Below are 17403 nucleotides of genomic sequence, written 5' to 3' on the forward strand. Positions count from 1 at the left end.
CTCAGACCCCCACTACCCACCAGGATGCATGGAGACGACTGATCCCTGTGACCCCCCCCCCCCAAGCCACCTGTATTCACGGAGATCCATAGAAGATGCAGCAATGGACCGTACCGTTATACCCAGCAGCGCTGACAGCCGGAGATCCGCTTTTATCTCAGACCGTACGATCGCAGCAGAAGAGTTGAGCTCTACGATTCCTCGCTGCTTATTACTAATGTAGGAGCCTGCAGGGTCCACTTGAAATAAGAAAAAAACACACAGATTAAGCAAAGGAACATTCTCGCTCTCCTTGGAGACACTTAATAGGTTTTTTTTTTTCCTTTTGCAAATTGCTAACTCAAATAGTGCAATTTTTTTTTTCCCGACATGAAAATCCTGTCTCTGGAATGGAGCAGGCGCCTATTTAATAAGTTGTATAATTTGCTTCTAAGGTAATATATTTTCTATACGGTGCATCTGAAATTCCAGGCGTACAGTACGGTGCCGCCCATGCCAGTCCAGCGTGGCTGTGTTTTGGCATTGGAATCGTTTGCCCGACTGTTGGCATTCACCAAGGCATCTGCTTATGTATTGTCCTCTGCCAGCCTTGTTTGGGCTAGAAGGAACAGGTCGTCTCTGCTTAATATCCTGTCGAGAGCCTTGTTCCTTTGCCCCGACCATCACCCGAGGGACGGCGGCTAAGCGGTTACGGTAATTCTGCGGTGACACTACGGCCTGGTCCGATCTCTTGTCTTCTGGTGACCTTGGATAAGTGACTTTGTCTTTTTCCTGTGTTTTCAGCCTTCATCCTCATCATTATGTCGTCAGCTCCGCTGGGCGACTGCAGAATTAAACCGGATTCAGATGTTTTCAGAGAATTCCTGGGAAATGTTTTCCTAGACGTCTCTTAATGTTTGAGCAGAATAGACTTTGTTCTTAAGCTTAGCTGCTGAGGAATAAGTTATGAATTCCTCGAGCGGCTCCAGATGTGAACACTCCTCTATTACACAAATGCTGGCACGTAGCATCATGTGCCAAGACATTTAAAGGGGTCTTCCACCAAAGGAAACCCATTGTCACGTGCCCATAGAGGGGAGATATGGTTACTAGAGTGGGGGTCCTCTCCCCAAGAATGGGGGCGATTGCATAGGGCGTCTTTGACTCTGGAGTTTCTGCATTTTTCTGTGTATTTTGTAATTTCTTTTCTGGTGGTGCTGTCGGAAATCTAACACTTAAAGGTTTTCCCTTAAATTCTAGCAGGGGAGGACCCTTTCTGATCAGCTATCTAACAATTAGGGATTGTCCAACACTGCAACCTCCTTAATGTGGACTTGTATACTTGACCTGTTTTTTTCCTGGTGTCCTTGCTGTAGTAGAACTGTACACTCTATACAATATGAACAAGCAGCGCTGCAGTGTAAAGCATGGAAAAATAACAAAGCAGCAGTATCAGCCAGAAGATGGATTTTGGAGTATGTCAGACTAAGTGCTATGGCATCCAGGAGTATTGCTAATGGCAGATACATATATGGTGCATGTCATGTGAAGGATCCGGCACTGTGCTGTGATATCTGGTATGAGCAGAAACCGTGACGCAGATGGGAACGTATAGATGCAGAGCTGCCACCACTAATGGTCGTCTGTACAGTGCCCATATGGATTTCCATCAAGCTTTCCAAAGAAAAGCATATAAAGTCCCTAAAGAGAACCTGGCTGCCTGTTTTTACATATGGAAGTAGTGGTATGGCTGTAATAGGCGCTTGACCGCCCCATAAAAATGCTGTCTTTTTTTTGCAGAGATTTGATTTACCAGTCAAGAGAAATCTACCAAAGAAGCCATATGCAAATTAGACTAAAAGTGAGTGTGTCAGTGCACTTGAAGGAAGCATTCCAAGTGTATTGACACGCCCCAGTGCACTTGCAGCCTGATTTGCATATGGCTCCTTTGGTAGATTCCTCATGCTTGGCACATCGAATCTCTACAAAAAAAAGTTTTATTTTTATGGGGGAAGGTGGGGGTATTCCTATATAGCCAAACCTCTGCATAAAGTCAAACTGATAGGTTCCCTTTAAGGTGTAGTTTTGGCGTTCTATTCATAACCTTGATTTCCAGGAAATGTATTTCTATAAATCCCGCTGAATATCGGACACATGTGATCGTTACGGGTGAGTAGTGCTGCATGTGGCACGGCATTCTGCGGAGACTTCCTGGAATAATCCTATCATGTAGAACCCTACATGCGGAGTGTACAGATTACCAAGATATTTCCACCCAGACAAGGCCCGGGATTCCTACACGAGCGGCATTAATCACCCTGTTATTCCTTTAGAACTGGTCACGCATCATGTTGGTAGAAACGTAAGGTTTTATTATTTTGCTTATTAGTTATGTGAAGGACGACATAGGCCGCAGCGGTGTACAAAGAATGTATACAATAACATCTTCAGTATCAACTTGAAATGACTGGATCCAAATGAAAAATCTGTAACACAGCCCCCATCTGCCATGTACAATATTGGTGAATGTCTTAGATCAGTTTCACACAGTCTGAGAATGGACCACAGTGGAGACCGGCCGCGGGTCTCCTGACCCGAACCCAGCAGCCTTATATATGCCTATGAGATGACCGGTCAGTACTCCAGCCATGAATGTCGAACATGCAGAATTGGCCTTAGGTGATAGAGGGGCCATTGGGACCCCTCGGGCGCCAGGATCCTTTTGTGACTGCAGCCTCTGCCATTGCAGTCAGCCCCATATGGAAATACGTCATGTCTGATTCCAACTATATCGGCAAAATCTGGAAGTGAAAAGTTACACCTTGTGTTCCTGTAGAGAAAATCTGCAACCTTTACCTAATTAAAATGTACACGTGCTGTGGAAATAGTTTCCGCTGCTTACATTGTGGATGTTAAACTTTTATGGTTTATGTACATGGATCTATTCAAAATCCGCACAAATATTGTCGCAGAAATAAAAATCTGTAGCTGCAGTCAATTCCTCTAGTAGATCTTCTCCACGGCATGGAGATACAATGTCGTAACGTCTCCTCCAGAGTTGATGATCCTAGTGAAAAATCCATCGTATATCCGCTCCCTAACCGCAATTCCACTGCCACAAAACTGTCAAAACACGAATTCCGCAGCAGAAATATATGGAAAAAAAAAAGCACGCAGAATTTCAGTGCAGATTTTGCAGTAGATTTTTTACGCCTTGTATGAATCCGCACCTACTAGGTAAACGCTCTAACTTTCCAATTCCATGCCATCAACCCTGAAAGGCAAATTTACCCTATGCTCAATCACTCAAAATGTCCGCACGATAGTCCTGTGGGGAAATTGACGCAAAGACTGATTAGAGCTGTATTTATCGCGCCCACGCTGCACAGCTGCAGTGCCAACCACTGTGCCAATGCTCCTGTTTAGGTGCTAGTCTCGTACCTAAAGGAACAATAGTCACACATCAGTCTGACCGTTCGTTGTAGGCAGGGTGATATATGGCCGTATCATAGTCCTGAAATGGAGGGGGAATAACTTGGATGTACTGGCATCTTAGACTTTCCTGGGTGCCCGGTGCTTTGATGCTTGACTGGCATAAATAAAGCGCCTGTCTTCCGACCACATTCTCATCATCTGCTTTGTGCTCAGCAGTCCATTGAGAACATGTTTTTTATGGGTAGCAGCGGGCTATTATTTCTTTTCTATCTTGTACGGGGGTTGATGTATAGGGTTTATCTGCTGGAACCTTTGCCAGTCAGCGGTCTCCCAGTCCTGCCTCCTTTCTGAAAATACTAAGGCTATAAATACCTCCCCACCTCCTTGAGCGTCATTGGAGGCTTCCAGGCTCCTACGCAGGCAGAGAATGATGGAAGACAGATTTCAAGGAGGGCAATTCAGCTTCTCATACGGTGAAACAAAAAAAAGGGATAAAAGGACTCGATCTGAGAATTTACCTTCTGCCACCGTCCGCAGGTGGTACTGGCACACAATTCTGAATGCTTTAAAATTGAAACCCCTTTCCTTATTGTCCACCAACTCGGAACGGTGCAAGAAGGGGTTTGGGATCTCCTAAAACTTTTTTTGGAGGGATAGTCAATAAGGACAAATTTGCAAAATCATATTATGTTTTTTTTGGGATTGACTATTCTCAGCTAAAATAACCAAGATGGTTCAGCTGTTTAGAAAGTACCAGGACTCTTTTTCATACCCTAATTGTGGTATCTCATGAGCTCCTTAATCCTAGCCCTTACTGTTGATTTTCCATACGCCAATAGTATTTCATGGTCTACTAACACCAATCATTTAAGGATGGTGGAACATTGATGAGTGACCTGGCATTAAAGAGGCGACCCGTTCCTAACATTACCAAAAATTGGCTTGCCGGGGTTTGGCCATGCATGGGGCACAAGGGCCAGTGGGACTCCAAAAGACATGTTGCATTGGCAGAGGGATATAGGTACAAGGTTAGGGAAAAAAAAAAAGAAAATGTTGCCCCAAGGAAAACTTTGCTGCACCTCTGCCTCCTAGTCATTGAGCATCTGTAATGTCATCCTGATTTGCAGTGGGTATACTAAATGTCTGGTTATGTTACCTGGTGGTTCATCATAGTCATGGTCATAATACTACATTACGATTTCCATCCTAGCCTATGTATTACGATCGACCTGATAGGACAGACAAATATGGGGTGGTCAATTATTGAGTCTAAGATAAAGTTGGGTAAATCCAAGGTCCATGGGGCTGCCACCACACTTGTGCATGGTTCCATCATAACAGATGTAGTAGACCTTATTTCCTTTAATACTACGACGGTGTTCACACTATCCCCACTCCAGTTATCATTCGGTAGAAAGTGTCCTATTATGTGGCAACATAGATTTTTATATATTCTCTTGAGAAATGACAGTTCATGATGGCAGGCGTGCCTTATGGTCAGCAATCTGTTAATGCCAGTTATCCTTACACCCGGCTGAGGTCCAGATTTCGCCCTCTCAGCAGATGGGGTAAAAATTAACTGAAGAACTATTTATTGTTCTTCTTTTCTCCATTGCACTCAAGGTTTTTGTTGGAGTCCGCACTTCTAGTGTTTTTTTTTTTATTTCTATCTATTGAGACTTTTGAAATTGTTGGATATTTTGAATTTAAAGTGCTTGGCAACTTTATTTTTTTTGGCGCTGCATTCGGACCTGAGCACTGCCAGCTCCATTTTTGTAATGGGGACCCCGCCACCAATCAGTAAGTGATCACTTTTTTAATGTGACCAATTGCGTGGTCCAGGCATTGAGAAGATTGCGCATCCCTGGGGTGATATTCGACTTCCCATTGCGGGTGTATTTACAATATTGGCACCCCAAGTTGTCATTAGGGAGTCTGTGAAAGGGGGTCTCATCTCAAGGTACCATCCGCTTAGTAGCTGATGGGCGTCGTTGACCTGCAGATGCCATATTTTTAAATAATCTGTCCACACGGTGCAATTTATCGGGAGCTTTTCACAAGCCTCCGTATGAGCGGAGACGTCATGTTAGGCCACGATGACATAATAGTCGTTCAGTGACATGGCCATAAGACTGCATTGAGTGGAGGTGTTATCCAATGGAGCTCCGGTGTAATGGCTGCTAGAAGTTGCATTTGCAACTTTTACATGACAGAATACCATCCTGCAGTTTCCGCACTCTTATCAGTGTATAATAACCTGCATGCCATTGACAAATAAGTAAAACGAGACAATAAATCTGCGTCATGCAGCTCAAGTTGCACATACTTTTCTTTACCATGGGCTTTGCTCGGAAATTTTAATTTTTCATGCATTTTTGTATTATAATATCCGATGGAAGTGTAACGTAATATCAGTGGATAACGAATCCTATAATTTATAGCAGTTTATTGACCCATGTCAGAGGCTGAATAACTACATTATTGAGCCCACTACCCTGCATGTTCATTATGTACAGGAACGAGAGTGACCGCATTTATTACAGATGGACGGGAACGGTTTTTGGTTTTGCACTTTCTCGCTTTGTTTTCATTGTAATCACATTACACTAGGTCTTTGTCACGATCACATTCACATCAAGGCTTTTCTTGTTGTGGTTTCATTTCAAAAATGATTTTTCTTAAAAGCAAAGACGGCTTCCTGCCTTCACCCATGTGCCTCCCACCCTCCCCCGTCCGACCGCCATGTTGTTCCCTGTCAGCCCATTGCTTGTTTTTATTGCTTCCAGTCAGCAGAAATAGTGACCTATATGGTACAAATTTGGGTATGACTAGCCGATCCTCTCATGTTCTGCCTATGTGTATGTGTCATGGTGATTGGTAATTATGCACAAAAAATAAAAAAATGTTGTGTGACGCGTGTTTAGTTTTGTTGAAATTACATCTTTGTGGTATTTTTTGTTAATTGTCCAGCTTGTATGGAAATTGTCCTCCGTTTTTTATCTGAAAAACCGATACCCGTGGAAAACAAAAGTCTCCATATATACAAAAGACTAGGCCTAGTTTCTGGCCATGTTGCCCCTGGCAACCAATCAGAGCTCTGCTTTCATTTTATAACCTGCTCTGAAAAAATTAAAGCTGCGCTGTGATTGGTTGCTATGGGAAACGCCCATTTTTTTTAAAAAAAAATATAAAAAAATTGAGGCCTACTTTTGTAATGGAGGCGTTTTGTACTATAGTTTCAATATATGTGAAAATTTGCTTACTCCAGAAACCTCACGATCCATTTTTTTTTTTAGGACATTTGTGAGTTCTGCCAATCTCCTGCCTGCTGGAAAAGGAGAATAAATATTGCAAGAGATGTCTAGCGGCCTCTTCAGGGAATGTGGGGCTCTGCTTCAGGGACCTAGTTTTTAGGCTTTTATATTTGTGTATTTGTAATAAATGTTCCAAATAAGAGGGAGAGAAAAACCCTTTACTTTTAATCGAAACCACATTGAATTAAGGAGGGAATGGAGACAAATGAGAGGTCAGAATCAAGGGATAGAGAGAACAGGGTATCCAGTAGCACAGAGTATTTCAGCTGAAGAACTTGCAGTAATTTTAAAGAGTGAAGGCCAGAGATACATAGATAATGTAAACAGCAGTGCAGAGCATTTTAGCTCTGCTATGAGCAGAGGCCTGACCATTCATAGGACCCTTTTTGTGCTCTAGGGCGCCATTTATATAAGTGAGAAAATATGATAAATCTGGGTGATGCCAGATGGATTGATCTTGGCAAATATTTGTAGAGGTGGTCAGGGGTACTATCATGGGGGCACAGTGTTTAATAAGACTCCGTAGTTGTATGCAGGACACCTGCTGATTATTATGGCACCTGTTCTCCCTGTATTATAGGAGTGCGGATTGCGAAGATTGTTAGCTATGCCTGGTATTCATATGTTGGTGTCAGCGGTGACACACATTGTACGTGTAGTGCGTCCAGGTTACCTCTATCAATACCTGTCCTTTCTGTTTGTGTTTTACAAGTCGTTCAGTAAAGGAACAGGTTTGTGCTGTTTTCAGGAAGATTAGCCAGGAATGTCACTGAGCTGTAATATCCAAGAGATCAGATCCACCCAGCCTGGCTATGGCGGTATTACCTGCTCCTACACTTCTTGTACTGATAGCATCTGATCTCCCACATAGCAAGCGAAGCCAATGCTCCATTAACCCACATGGAAAACTTCTCCATTCTGGACCCAAGACAAAGAGCTGCCCTTACTTTTAAGAACTCGTCACATCCATACATTAGATGGTAGACCCCTATGTCTGAGCCCTTTGGTCTTTGTCCTGCTATGCTGGTGCCCTATGGTTGGTTTATCAATAAGGACTTCTCTATTGAAAATAGTTTCCAAACCAAAGAACCCAATTAAAGTGACCCTTCCTGCATTGCAAAGGGGGGGTTGGTCTATGAGCCAAAACACTAAACTGAGTAATAAAGCTAACAAAAATTGCTGTGTCCCTTTTGGCTTATAGTTAAGATTTCCAAATTTACTGATGCAACCTTTTTAAGGGTATGTTCACATATAACAGGATTTTTCCGTTCTACTGCCAATTCGCTGGATTTTCCTGCAGATATGACTTATGCATTGGAAAGGATAACATCTGTAATGAAAATCTGCAGCAAAATCTGTAATGAAAATCTGCAACATAATTCACACCGCAGGCCAATTGGCACTTGGACTTTTTCCCACTACACGTGGATAAGATTTATTACACCTTTCCTGACATAGGACTATGTTGGGTGCCAATGTTTGTAGTGGGCTCGGAAGCTAAGCCCAACCACACATGGCCGTATTTTACAGCCGGCATCCTCCTTTAACAGCAGCAGGATTTAAGGTGCATGGTCAGGGGTGCATTGCACCTGTAGGCTCCCCTTCCACACAATATCTGAGTGGGTTGCCATGGCAGCCGAGGTGTAATAAAGGCTCCTCCATAATTACCATCTTAGGACTCCTGTGAAACCTGTGGTATTGCAATTAGTGATCGAGCGTGCTCGTTTAACCCTTTAAACGAGCAAGCTCAGGTACTAGCCGAGTAGTTTCGACTTGCTCGGCATTTCAGTTTCAGCTGCCGCGGCTGCATGCATCACAGCTGTGTAACAGCCGCGACACATGCGGCTGAAATGGAAATGCGGAGCACGCTTAAACTACTCGGCAAGTACCCCAGTGTGTTTTTTTTAAAGGATTAAACGAGCACGCTCGCTCATCACTAATTGCAATATATAGAACGAGCCTAAGACTAAAATAAATAGGGATAAAATAAAGGTTTCTAAAAAATATATCTAAAAATTTGAATTGCTGCGTCCATAGATGTCTGAAAATGTTATCAAAATATAAAAAAGTGAATGAAAAAACGTATCAAAATTGCCTTTTTTTTTACTCTATGCACCTCCCCCAAAAATGCAATTAAAAGCAATCAAAATGTGCCCCAAATGTTTCTGAATAAAAACGGCTGCTTGCCATGCAAAAAAAAAAAACCTTGCAAGCGTCAAATCGAAAAATATAAATTAATGGGTCTCAAATGTTCTGGATTTTTCTTACACAAATTTCTGCTTTGTTTTTTTTTTTCTTCCAACCACTTAAATAAAAGTTTAATATCGCTGTGATCATACTGACCTGAAGAGTCATATTGCCAGTCACTTTTACCACACACTGAATAAATGCTGGTGAAACAAAACCCAAAAACTTTGTTTTTTCTTTTTTTCCCATTTCATCACACTTGGAATTTTTTTTTGTCCCTCTTTCCAGTCTGGTAAAATGAATGGTGTAATAAAAGAAACAAACTACAACTTGCAAAAAAAAAAGTAAAAATAATAATCCTCAAAAATAAAATAGTTCTGACTCTTGGAAGAAGGGGAGTAAAAAAAAAAAAAAAAAAAAACGGAAATTCCCATGCACTTTACTGATACTCTGATCCACTGCAGCTTATCCACCCTCAGATCCGCTCAGAAAAACTGCTGCATTTCCGCTCTGTGTAAACAGGATCTACAATCTGAGCTCTGCTGCATCTATTTTTTTTACGTTTCAGATTGCCGTAATCATTATTTACGCATTATCTCATCTATTAAGTATTTCTGGCATCTTTTATTGTTTGGTTTATGGCCATAAGATCTGGTTAAGTAATTGACTCTCTTGCAGCGATGATCACGCTGCGTTACCTGGAAGTGACCTGTGGGATTTGTGATGTGTACCTATTGTCAATGATTGTGAACGATACAGCTTAATTATAGGAGCTGGGAAGGGTAAAGGGTTGTGCCAGGGTTGGAGGTAGGAGGAGCAGAGCTAGGTGTTGCCTGCAGCTCCATAGTGATGGGTTTTTGGATTTCCGTCACAAACAGCCCGCAGATTAATCCCCTGCAGAGCATTTCTGACGTTACTCCCTGTACCCCCCTCCTCTCCGGAACGTGATCACGGGAAAGTTGATGGATGCAGCCTGACATCCTCTCTGCACTTTGCAAGAAGATGAGGAAGAAAAGAGGAGGAAAGCCGCTTCGTCTCCCCGCACGAGCTGCACTTTACATGTGAGTGCAGAACATGATAGTTATCAGCCGGATGATGACAACCCTTGTCATGTGCATTCCCGGCCTGTTTACAGCATGTGAAGGTCAGATTCTTCGCAGCTACACCTTTGTCTTGTAAGGTGAACACCTGCGATCTTCTTGTTTTCACAGTAAACTGAGCATTTAATCTCCTGCGTAATTATCTATGCCGGCGTCTGATATACGGAGCAGTTGTGCAGCTGACTTTGGGGTTTTTTTTAGGGGCAACTGTGCAGCCAATACCTGGGCCATCGGTGGTCATCCCATCTTGTTTCGGATTTTCGGTAGTGTTTGTGATGTTATATTTATGGGAAAATCAGAGGACAGTGATCGTCATGTCTGACAATGCCAATCGTGGTGATTTCTAGTTATATGACCCCCCAATGGGGGATTGCCTCTTGATCCTTTTTTTTGGGTGGTGCTTTGGGCATTGGTGGTTATTTGGGGCACACAAGATTGGGATTTGTAGTGATCCTCTGTGATCGCCACAATCTATGTACGATATGTTTATGGGTATATAAACGTGATTACAAGGCCAGGGAGGAGTCTGCCGATAGAGAGGCAAAGTTCATCTGATAATCAGAAAGTGCTAGTGTGTGTGAAATAAGCGGATTTTATGGTCATGCACCTTGTTCAACCTCCTTGAAATTTGTATGTTCTTATGGGTAACTATATACTTGCATGTTCAATATTCTTTATATATATATATATATATATATATATATATATATATATATATATATATATATATATATATATATATATATATATATATATATATATATATATATATATATATATATTGCGCACAGCCTGCTTGCCACATGGCAGATTTATATGCTCAGTCTTGCTCCTATATTTTGCTGCCTATTTTCTGTTGTTGCCCCCTTTGACTGTATGTTGCACTATCATTACTGGCCGACTGTAGGTGAAAACTGATGTCAATGGTGGTGTCGCTAATCAAAAATATTTTCCCTCTCTGGCTGTTTAAGCTTCTTGTGTGCTTGACTATCTGTATTTGTGCTGCCCTTGTCAGCCGGTACCCTCTGACTGACAGCTTGTACTCTCTCTGGCTGTATATTGGCTGTTTGTCAGCCTGTACCCTCTGACTGACAGCTTGTACTTTCTCTGGCTGTATCTGTGCTGCCCTTGTCAGCTTGTATCTTCTGACTGACACCTTGTACTCTTTCGGGCAGTATATTGGCTGCCCTTGTCTACCTGTACCTTCTGACTGACAGCTTGTACTCTCTCTGGCTGTATATGGGCTGCCCTTGTCAGCCTGTACCTTCTGACTGACAGCTTGTGCTCTCTTGGGCTGTATATTGGCTGCCCTTGTCAGCCTGTACCTTCTGACTGACAGCTTGTACTCTCTCTGGCTGTATATGGGCTGCCCTTGTCAGCCTGTACCTTCTGACTGACAGCTTGTACTCTCTTGGGCTGTATATTGGCTGCCCTTGTCAGCCTGTACCTTCTGACTGACAGCTTGTACTCTCTCTGGCTGTATATGGGCTGCCCTTGTCAGCCTGTACCTTCTGACTGACAGCTTGTACTCTCTCTGGCTGTATATGGGCTGCCCTTGTCAGCCTGTACCCTCTGACAGCTTGTACTCTCTCTGGCTGTATATGGGCTGCCCTTGTCAGCCTGTACCTTCTGACTGACAGCTTGTACTCTCTCTGGCTGTATATGTGCTGCCCTTGTCAGCCTGTACCCTCTGACAGCTTGTACTCTCTCTGGCTGTATATGGGCTGCCCTTGTCAGCCTGTACCTTCTGACTGACATCTTGTGCCCTCTCTGGCTCTTTCTGTATCTGTGCTCCCTTTGTAAGCCTGTACCTTCTGACTGACAGCTTGTACTCTCTTGGGCTGTATATTGGCTGCCCTTGTCAGCCTGTACCTTCTGACTGACATCTTGTGCCCTCTCTGGCTCTTTCTGTATCTGTGCTCCCTTTGTCAGCCTGTACCTTCTGATTGACATCTTGTACCCTTTCTGGCTCTTTCTGTATCTGTGCTCCCTTTGTCAGCCTGTACCTTCTGACTGACAGCTTGTACTCTTTTGGGCTGTATATGTGCTGCCCCTGTCAGGTTGTACCTTCTGACTGACTGCTTGTGCCCTCTGACTGTATATATGCTCCCTTCCCATGTCGACCTGTACCCTCTGACACTTTGTGACTTCTGTGACTGTACTTTTGCTACAATGTACCATTGCTAGCCTCCTTTAGTACATACCTCTCCCTAGCAGACTGTTCTCTTCCTGCATATTTTTATGTGCCCCTCTGCATGGCTGTACTTCTGCTGTGATGTACCCCCTTGGCTGACTGTATAGTGTTATGCCTCCATTACTGTATCCCTTTTCCTGGCAGACTGTTGTTCCCCTGCTTATGGCTGTCAGTGTACACTTCAGATGCACACTCATCCTGGCTGACTGCATTTTTGCAGCATGTTGTTCTCTTTTGTCTGTACGCTTTCTGGCCGCCTGTATGTTTCGTCACCTCTGCCAGTATGTTCCCCTTCCAGGTCTTTATATCTGATGTTACAGCCGGCATGTCATTGACACGTATGTGCTTTTTGTGGACTGTCTTGAACAGTATGCAACCAACCTAATATTCCAATGTGTAACTTTCGCTCCGACTGTTTGCACATTGCGATTGCCTCTTTTATTTTACCCGTAACTTTTTTTTTTTTTTTAATGGTGGTCACTTTCTTTGCCCTTTTTGTTATTACCATTGTCTATCTCTTCAGCGTTGAAGGTGGCGACTCTCTTGGCAGCGAATCTGGAACAATTGTTGACAGTCCAGGCCAGCAGCCACCGTACCGTGGAGAGGTGAAAAGCGATCACTACGACTTGCCATCACCCACCCGTCACCCGTCTCACCCAGGGCTCCAGTGGAGTCAAAGGGCCAGACTACAGCCAGCCAGCGTTGCCTTGCGCAAACAGGAGGAAGAAGAGAATAAAAGATCCAAAGCCTTGTCTGACAGCTATGAATTGTCTACTGACCTCCAGGACAAGAAGGTATCTGCTCTGTTGACACCCATACCAACTTCCCTCCTGTCTGACATCAAGGCTTGGTCTGTGATTTCGGTCCTTTTTTCCCCCTCCCCTGTCCTTCTGAGCGGTGGTTTTCAAACATGTCCTAGGTACTAAGCGGCCTTATTTTCATAGCCCTGTAGCCGGACTATTGGCAAATCTCAAGGACGAGTTTGAAAACTTCTCTCATGACTAAAGTTTCTGCTTCTTTCCTGTCCCATATGTTTCTTTTCTCACCTCCTGTCTCTTACCCCTCTGTGTTGTGTCCTCGGGGCCCTCTCTTACACACACAACTCTACCTGTCTCCTGATGTAGGTGGAAATGCTGGAGAGGAAGTATGGGGGCTATTTCCTCAGCCGGCGAGCGGCTCGCACCATCCAGACCGCATTCAGACAATATCGCATGAATAAGAACTTTGAACGTCTCCGCAGCTCTGCTTCTGAGAGCCGCATGTCCCGTCGGATCATCCTATCCAACATGCGCATGCAGTACTCCTTTGAGGAGTACGACAAGACCCACAACACCCCATACTTCCAGGGCAAACCCGTGTCATTGGACGAAGGGGTAGCTGCATGTCGTGGGCAGGGGGAGCGAGGTCTTCAGTATGGGGGTTCCTGCAGCGGGATTGACGGCGATTCTATCAACACCTCGGGGGAGTTTTCCAATGAAATCACAGAACTGGAGGATTCCTTCTCCAAACAGGTGAGGCGCTATAAGGAGACGAGAATAAAGAGGACGTCCTAGTCTTGTATCTTTTTGTAATGTGCTATTATGGAGCCTTGTTAAAGTGGACCCACCATCGGCACATACAGAGGCAGCCATGTTGCACACCCCAGTAATGATAAGGAGTAATTGGTGACACTATAGAGGGTTAATTTGCCTGGACCCTCATTATGTCCCTCTGGTATGCGAAGGGAAGATTCCCCAACGTATACCTGTGACAGACACTAGTGTATCTGCATAGAACCTCATATATCTCCCACCCTATGGAATACTTTTTTTTTTATTAGATGCCTCTGCATGCCATAATGCAGCAGACCATGCTAGTCCATACATAGAAGAATAGGAGCGACCTCGATGGAGGGCAAAGGACACTATTTTGTTACTTACTGGGGGCTTCCATAGTGCATATGGCAGACAGGGACCCTAATATTACCAGATCAGTTGGGTGTAATGGTGCATCCACTTGAATGACTGCCTCTCGTATGTATAAGTGATGGATCCACGTCAGTATATATATTCCTATTGTGTTCTCTCTCCTAGCTGTGTCACAGTGCACTATATTTATAGCTACATTTGTCTTCCTCCTGCTATCTCTGTGAGTTCCCCTCCACCCCCCATTACCCAGCTCCCCTTTATGTGTTATTGCACTTGCAGATATATAAATCTATTTATTGTTACCTCTGTATAGTCCGAGTCTCTTCCTGGCCAGTATACAATATTCTTTTATACACACATGGTCAAAATTGTTGGTACCCCTCGTTTAATGGCAGAAAAACCCACAATGGTCACAGAAATAACTTGAATCTGACAAAAGTAATAATGAATTAAAAATCTATGAAAATGAACAAATGAAAGTCACACATTGCTTTTCAACCCTGCTTCCACAGAAATTAAAAAAAAGTAAACCAATGAAATAGGCCTGGACAGAAATGATGGTGTCCCTTTTGTCACATTATTTTCAGGGGTATGTTTAATCAAGTTGTGTCCACTAATTAGTAGTGATGAGCGAGCATCTCCGTACTCGAGATGCTCGGAGCTCGCCGAGTACTTGCGCGATGCTCGGGCGGATACTCTGGTCTCCTCCCTGCATGTTTGGCGCTATTTAGAGCACCAATCATGGAGGGATTGCCTGCCACTCACTGTAATGCCACAGCCATGGTGGTTGTGGCATTACAGTGATTGCCCAAATCGATGGGAACAGTGCTCACAGTGAAACATGAAAAGATGGCAATTCATCAGCCGCACACAGTTATAACATCGATACCCGACAATTTAGAACAGAAAGAATAGAGCATCACACATAGATAAGATAGATAGAAACATGTCAGTCATATATATAATAAGTACAGTGATAGTGTTGGTTACTGTACTTGTCATTTAGTGTTAAAATAAAGGATTTATTAAAAAAAAAAAAAATGGCGTGCGGTCCCCCGTAATTTTAGTCTCTAGCGGAGGTTAAGCCGACGGCTGGGGCAGATGTTTGAAGCCTGGGAAGGGGGTAATACCCACGGAGCTTCCCAGGCTACTAATATCAACCCCCAGCTGAATACCTAGCCTTTTTTGTCTTTTAAAATGGGGGACCCCAAAAAAATGACGTGGGGTCCCCCTATTTTAATAGCTAGCAAAGGCTAGGCAGACAGCTGCGGGCTGATATTAATAGCCCAGGAAGGGTGCCATGAATACTGGCCCCCTCCCAGGCTAGAAACACCAGCCGTCAGCCACCCCAGAAATGGCGCATCCATAGGATGTGCCAATTCTGGCACTTAGCCTCGCTCTTCCCACTGCCCTGTAGCGGTGGCAGTGGAGTAATAGGGCTGGGGTTGATGTCCGCTTATAATGCCAGCTGACATCAAGCCCAGGTTAGTAATGGAGAGGCGTCTATAAGACGCCCCCATTACTAACCCCATAGTCAAAGTGAAAAAAACACCAACACCCAGAATAAAATCTTTTAATTGAAATAAACAGACAATACTTTAATACTCTAAATTAAACCTAATTACCATCACGCCCATTCCAGCTGAAGCCAACGATCTCCTGCAATGAAAGTAAAATAATAAACCAACATCATCCTTACCTTTCCATGGTTCCAACGACGGCTCCAGCTTTGCTACATTCACATGACAGGCTGGACCGCAGCAGAACGCTGCCATCCAGCTTGCCATGCCGCAGAGACACTGAGGAGCGCAAGCGTGCTTGCTCTCCTCGGTGTCTCGCTGTGACGGCATCCAGATGAACTCGGCTCACCTCATGCACGTCACTGACAGCGTGGGAGAATTCTTCTGCTCAAGCGGTGACGTCATTTGCCGGCACGCATGCGCAGGAGAATTCTCCCACGCTGTCAGTGACATGCATGAGGTGAGCCAAGTTCATCTGGATGCCGTCACAGCCAGACACTGAGGAGCGCAGCGCGTTCTGCTGCGATCCAGCCTGCCATCTCGATGTAGCAGAGCTGGAGCTGTCGTCAGAACCATGGAAAGGTAAGGATGAGGTTGGTTTATTATTTTACTTTTATTGCATGAGATCGTTGGCTTCAGCTGAAATGGGCGTAATGGTAAGTAGAGTTTAATTTAGAATATTAAAGTATTGTCTGTTTATTTCAATTAAAATATTTTATTCTGGGTGTTGGTGTTTTTTTTCACTTTCACTATGGGGTTAGTAATGGGGGCGTCTTATAGACTCCTCCCCATTACTAACCTGGGCTTGATGTCAGCTTATAATGCCAGCTGACATCAACCCCAGCCCTATTACCCCACTGCCACCTCTACAGGGCAGTGGGAAGAGCGAGGCTAAGTGCCAGAATTGGCGCATCCTATGGATGCGCCATTTCTGGGGCGGCTGACGGCTGGTGTTTCTAGCCAGGGAGGGGGCCAATATTCATGGCACCCTTCCTGGGCTATTAATATCAGCCCCCAGCTGTCTGCCTAGCCTTTGCTAGCTATTAAAATAGGGGGACCCCACGTCATTTTTTTTTTTGGGTCCCCAATCTTGTGTCTACAATCTTGTAATCAGTCAGTGGGCCTGTATATAGGGCTACAGATACTCACTGTGCTGTTTGGTGACATGGTGTGTACCACACTCAACATGGACCAAAGGAAGCAAAGGAAAGAGTTGTCTCAGGAGATTAGAAAGAAAATTATAGACAAGCATGTTAGAGGTAAAGGTCATAAGACCATCTCCAAGCAGCTTGATGTTCCAGTGACTACAGTTGCACATATTATTCAGAAATGTAAGATCCTTGGGACTGTGGCCAACCTCCTTGGACGTGGCCGCAGGAGGAAAATTGATGACAAATCAAAGAGACGGATAATACGAATGGCAACAAAAGAGCCCAGGAAAACTTCTAAAGACATTAAAGGTGAACTTCAAGCTCAAGGAACATCGGTGTCAGATCGCACCATCCGTCGTTGTTTGATCCAAAGTGGACTTCATGGGAGACGACCAAGGAGAACACCATTGTTGAAAACAAATCATAAAAAAGCCAGACTGGAATTTGCCAAACTACATGTTGACAAGCCACAAAGCTTCTGGGAGAATGTCGGATGGACAAATGAGACAAAAATGGAAGTTTTTGGCAAGGCTCATCAGCTCTATGTTCACAGATGGAAAAATGAAGCATATCAAGAAAAGAAGACTGTCCCTACTGTGAAACATGGAGGAGGCTC

At 44.0% G+C, this 17403-nt stretch overlaps 1 protein-coding gene across 8 annotated transcripts in view; it reads left to right on the forward strand.

The window, feature by feature from the left end:
• IQSEC2 (IQ motif and Sec7 domain ArfGEF 2) overlaps positions 1-17403 on the forward strand; it is a 160414-nt gene that overhangs the window by 110995 nt on the left and 32016 nt on the right. For 7 of the 8 annotated variants that reach the window (XM_073639956.1, XM_073639957.1, XM_073639958.1 and 4 more), the window contains 2 exons: positions 12733-13003; positions 13334-13720. In XM_073639956.1, the coding sequence (XP_073496057.1) occupies positions 12733-13003; positions 13334-13720 (658 nt within the window). Of the gene's footprint in view, positions 1-9723; positions 9977-12732; positions 13004-13333; positions 13721-17403 lie in introns of those variants that run through there. The other variant, XM_073639961.1, reaches the window with a different exon arrangement.

The sequence above is a fragment of the Phyllobates terribilis genome, unplaced genomic scaffold, assembly GCF_046119375.1.
Source record: "Phyllobates terribilis strain yellow unplaced genomic scaffold, ASM4611937v1 Scaffold_7__3_contigs__length_470593459, whole genome shotgun sequence".
NCBI classification, from domain to species: Eukaryota; Metazoa; Chordata; class Amphibia; order Anura; family Dendrobatidae; genus Phyllobates; species Phyllobates terribilis.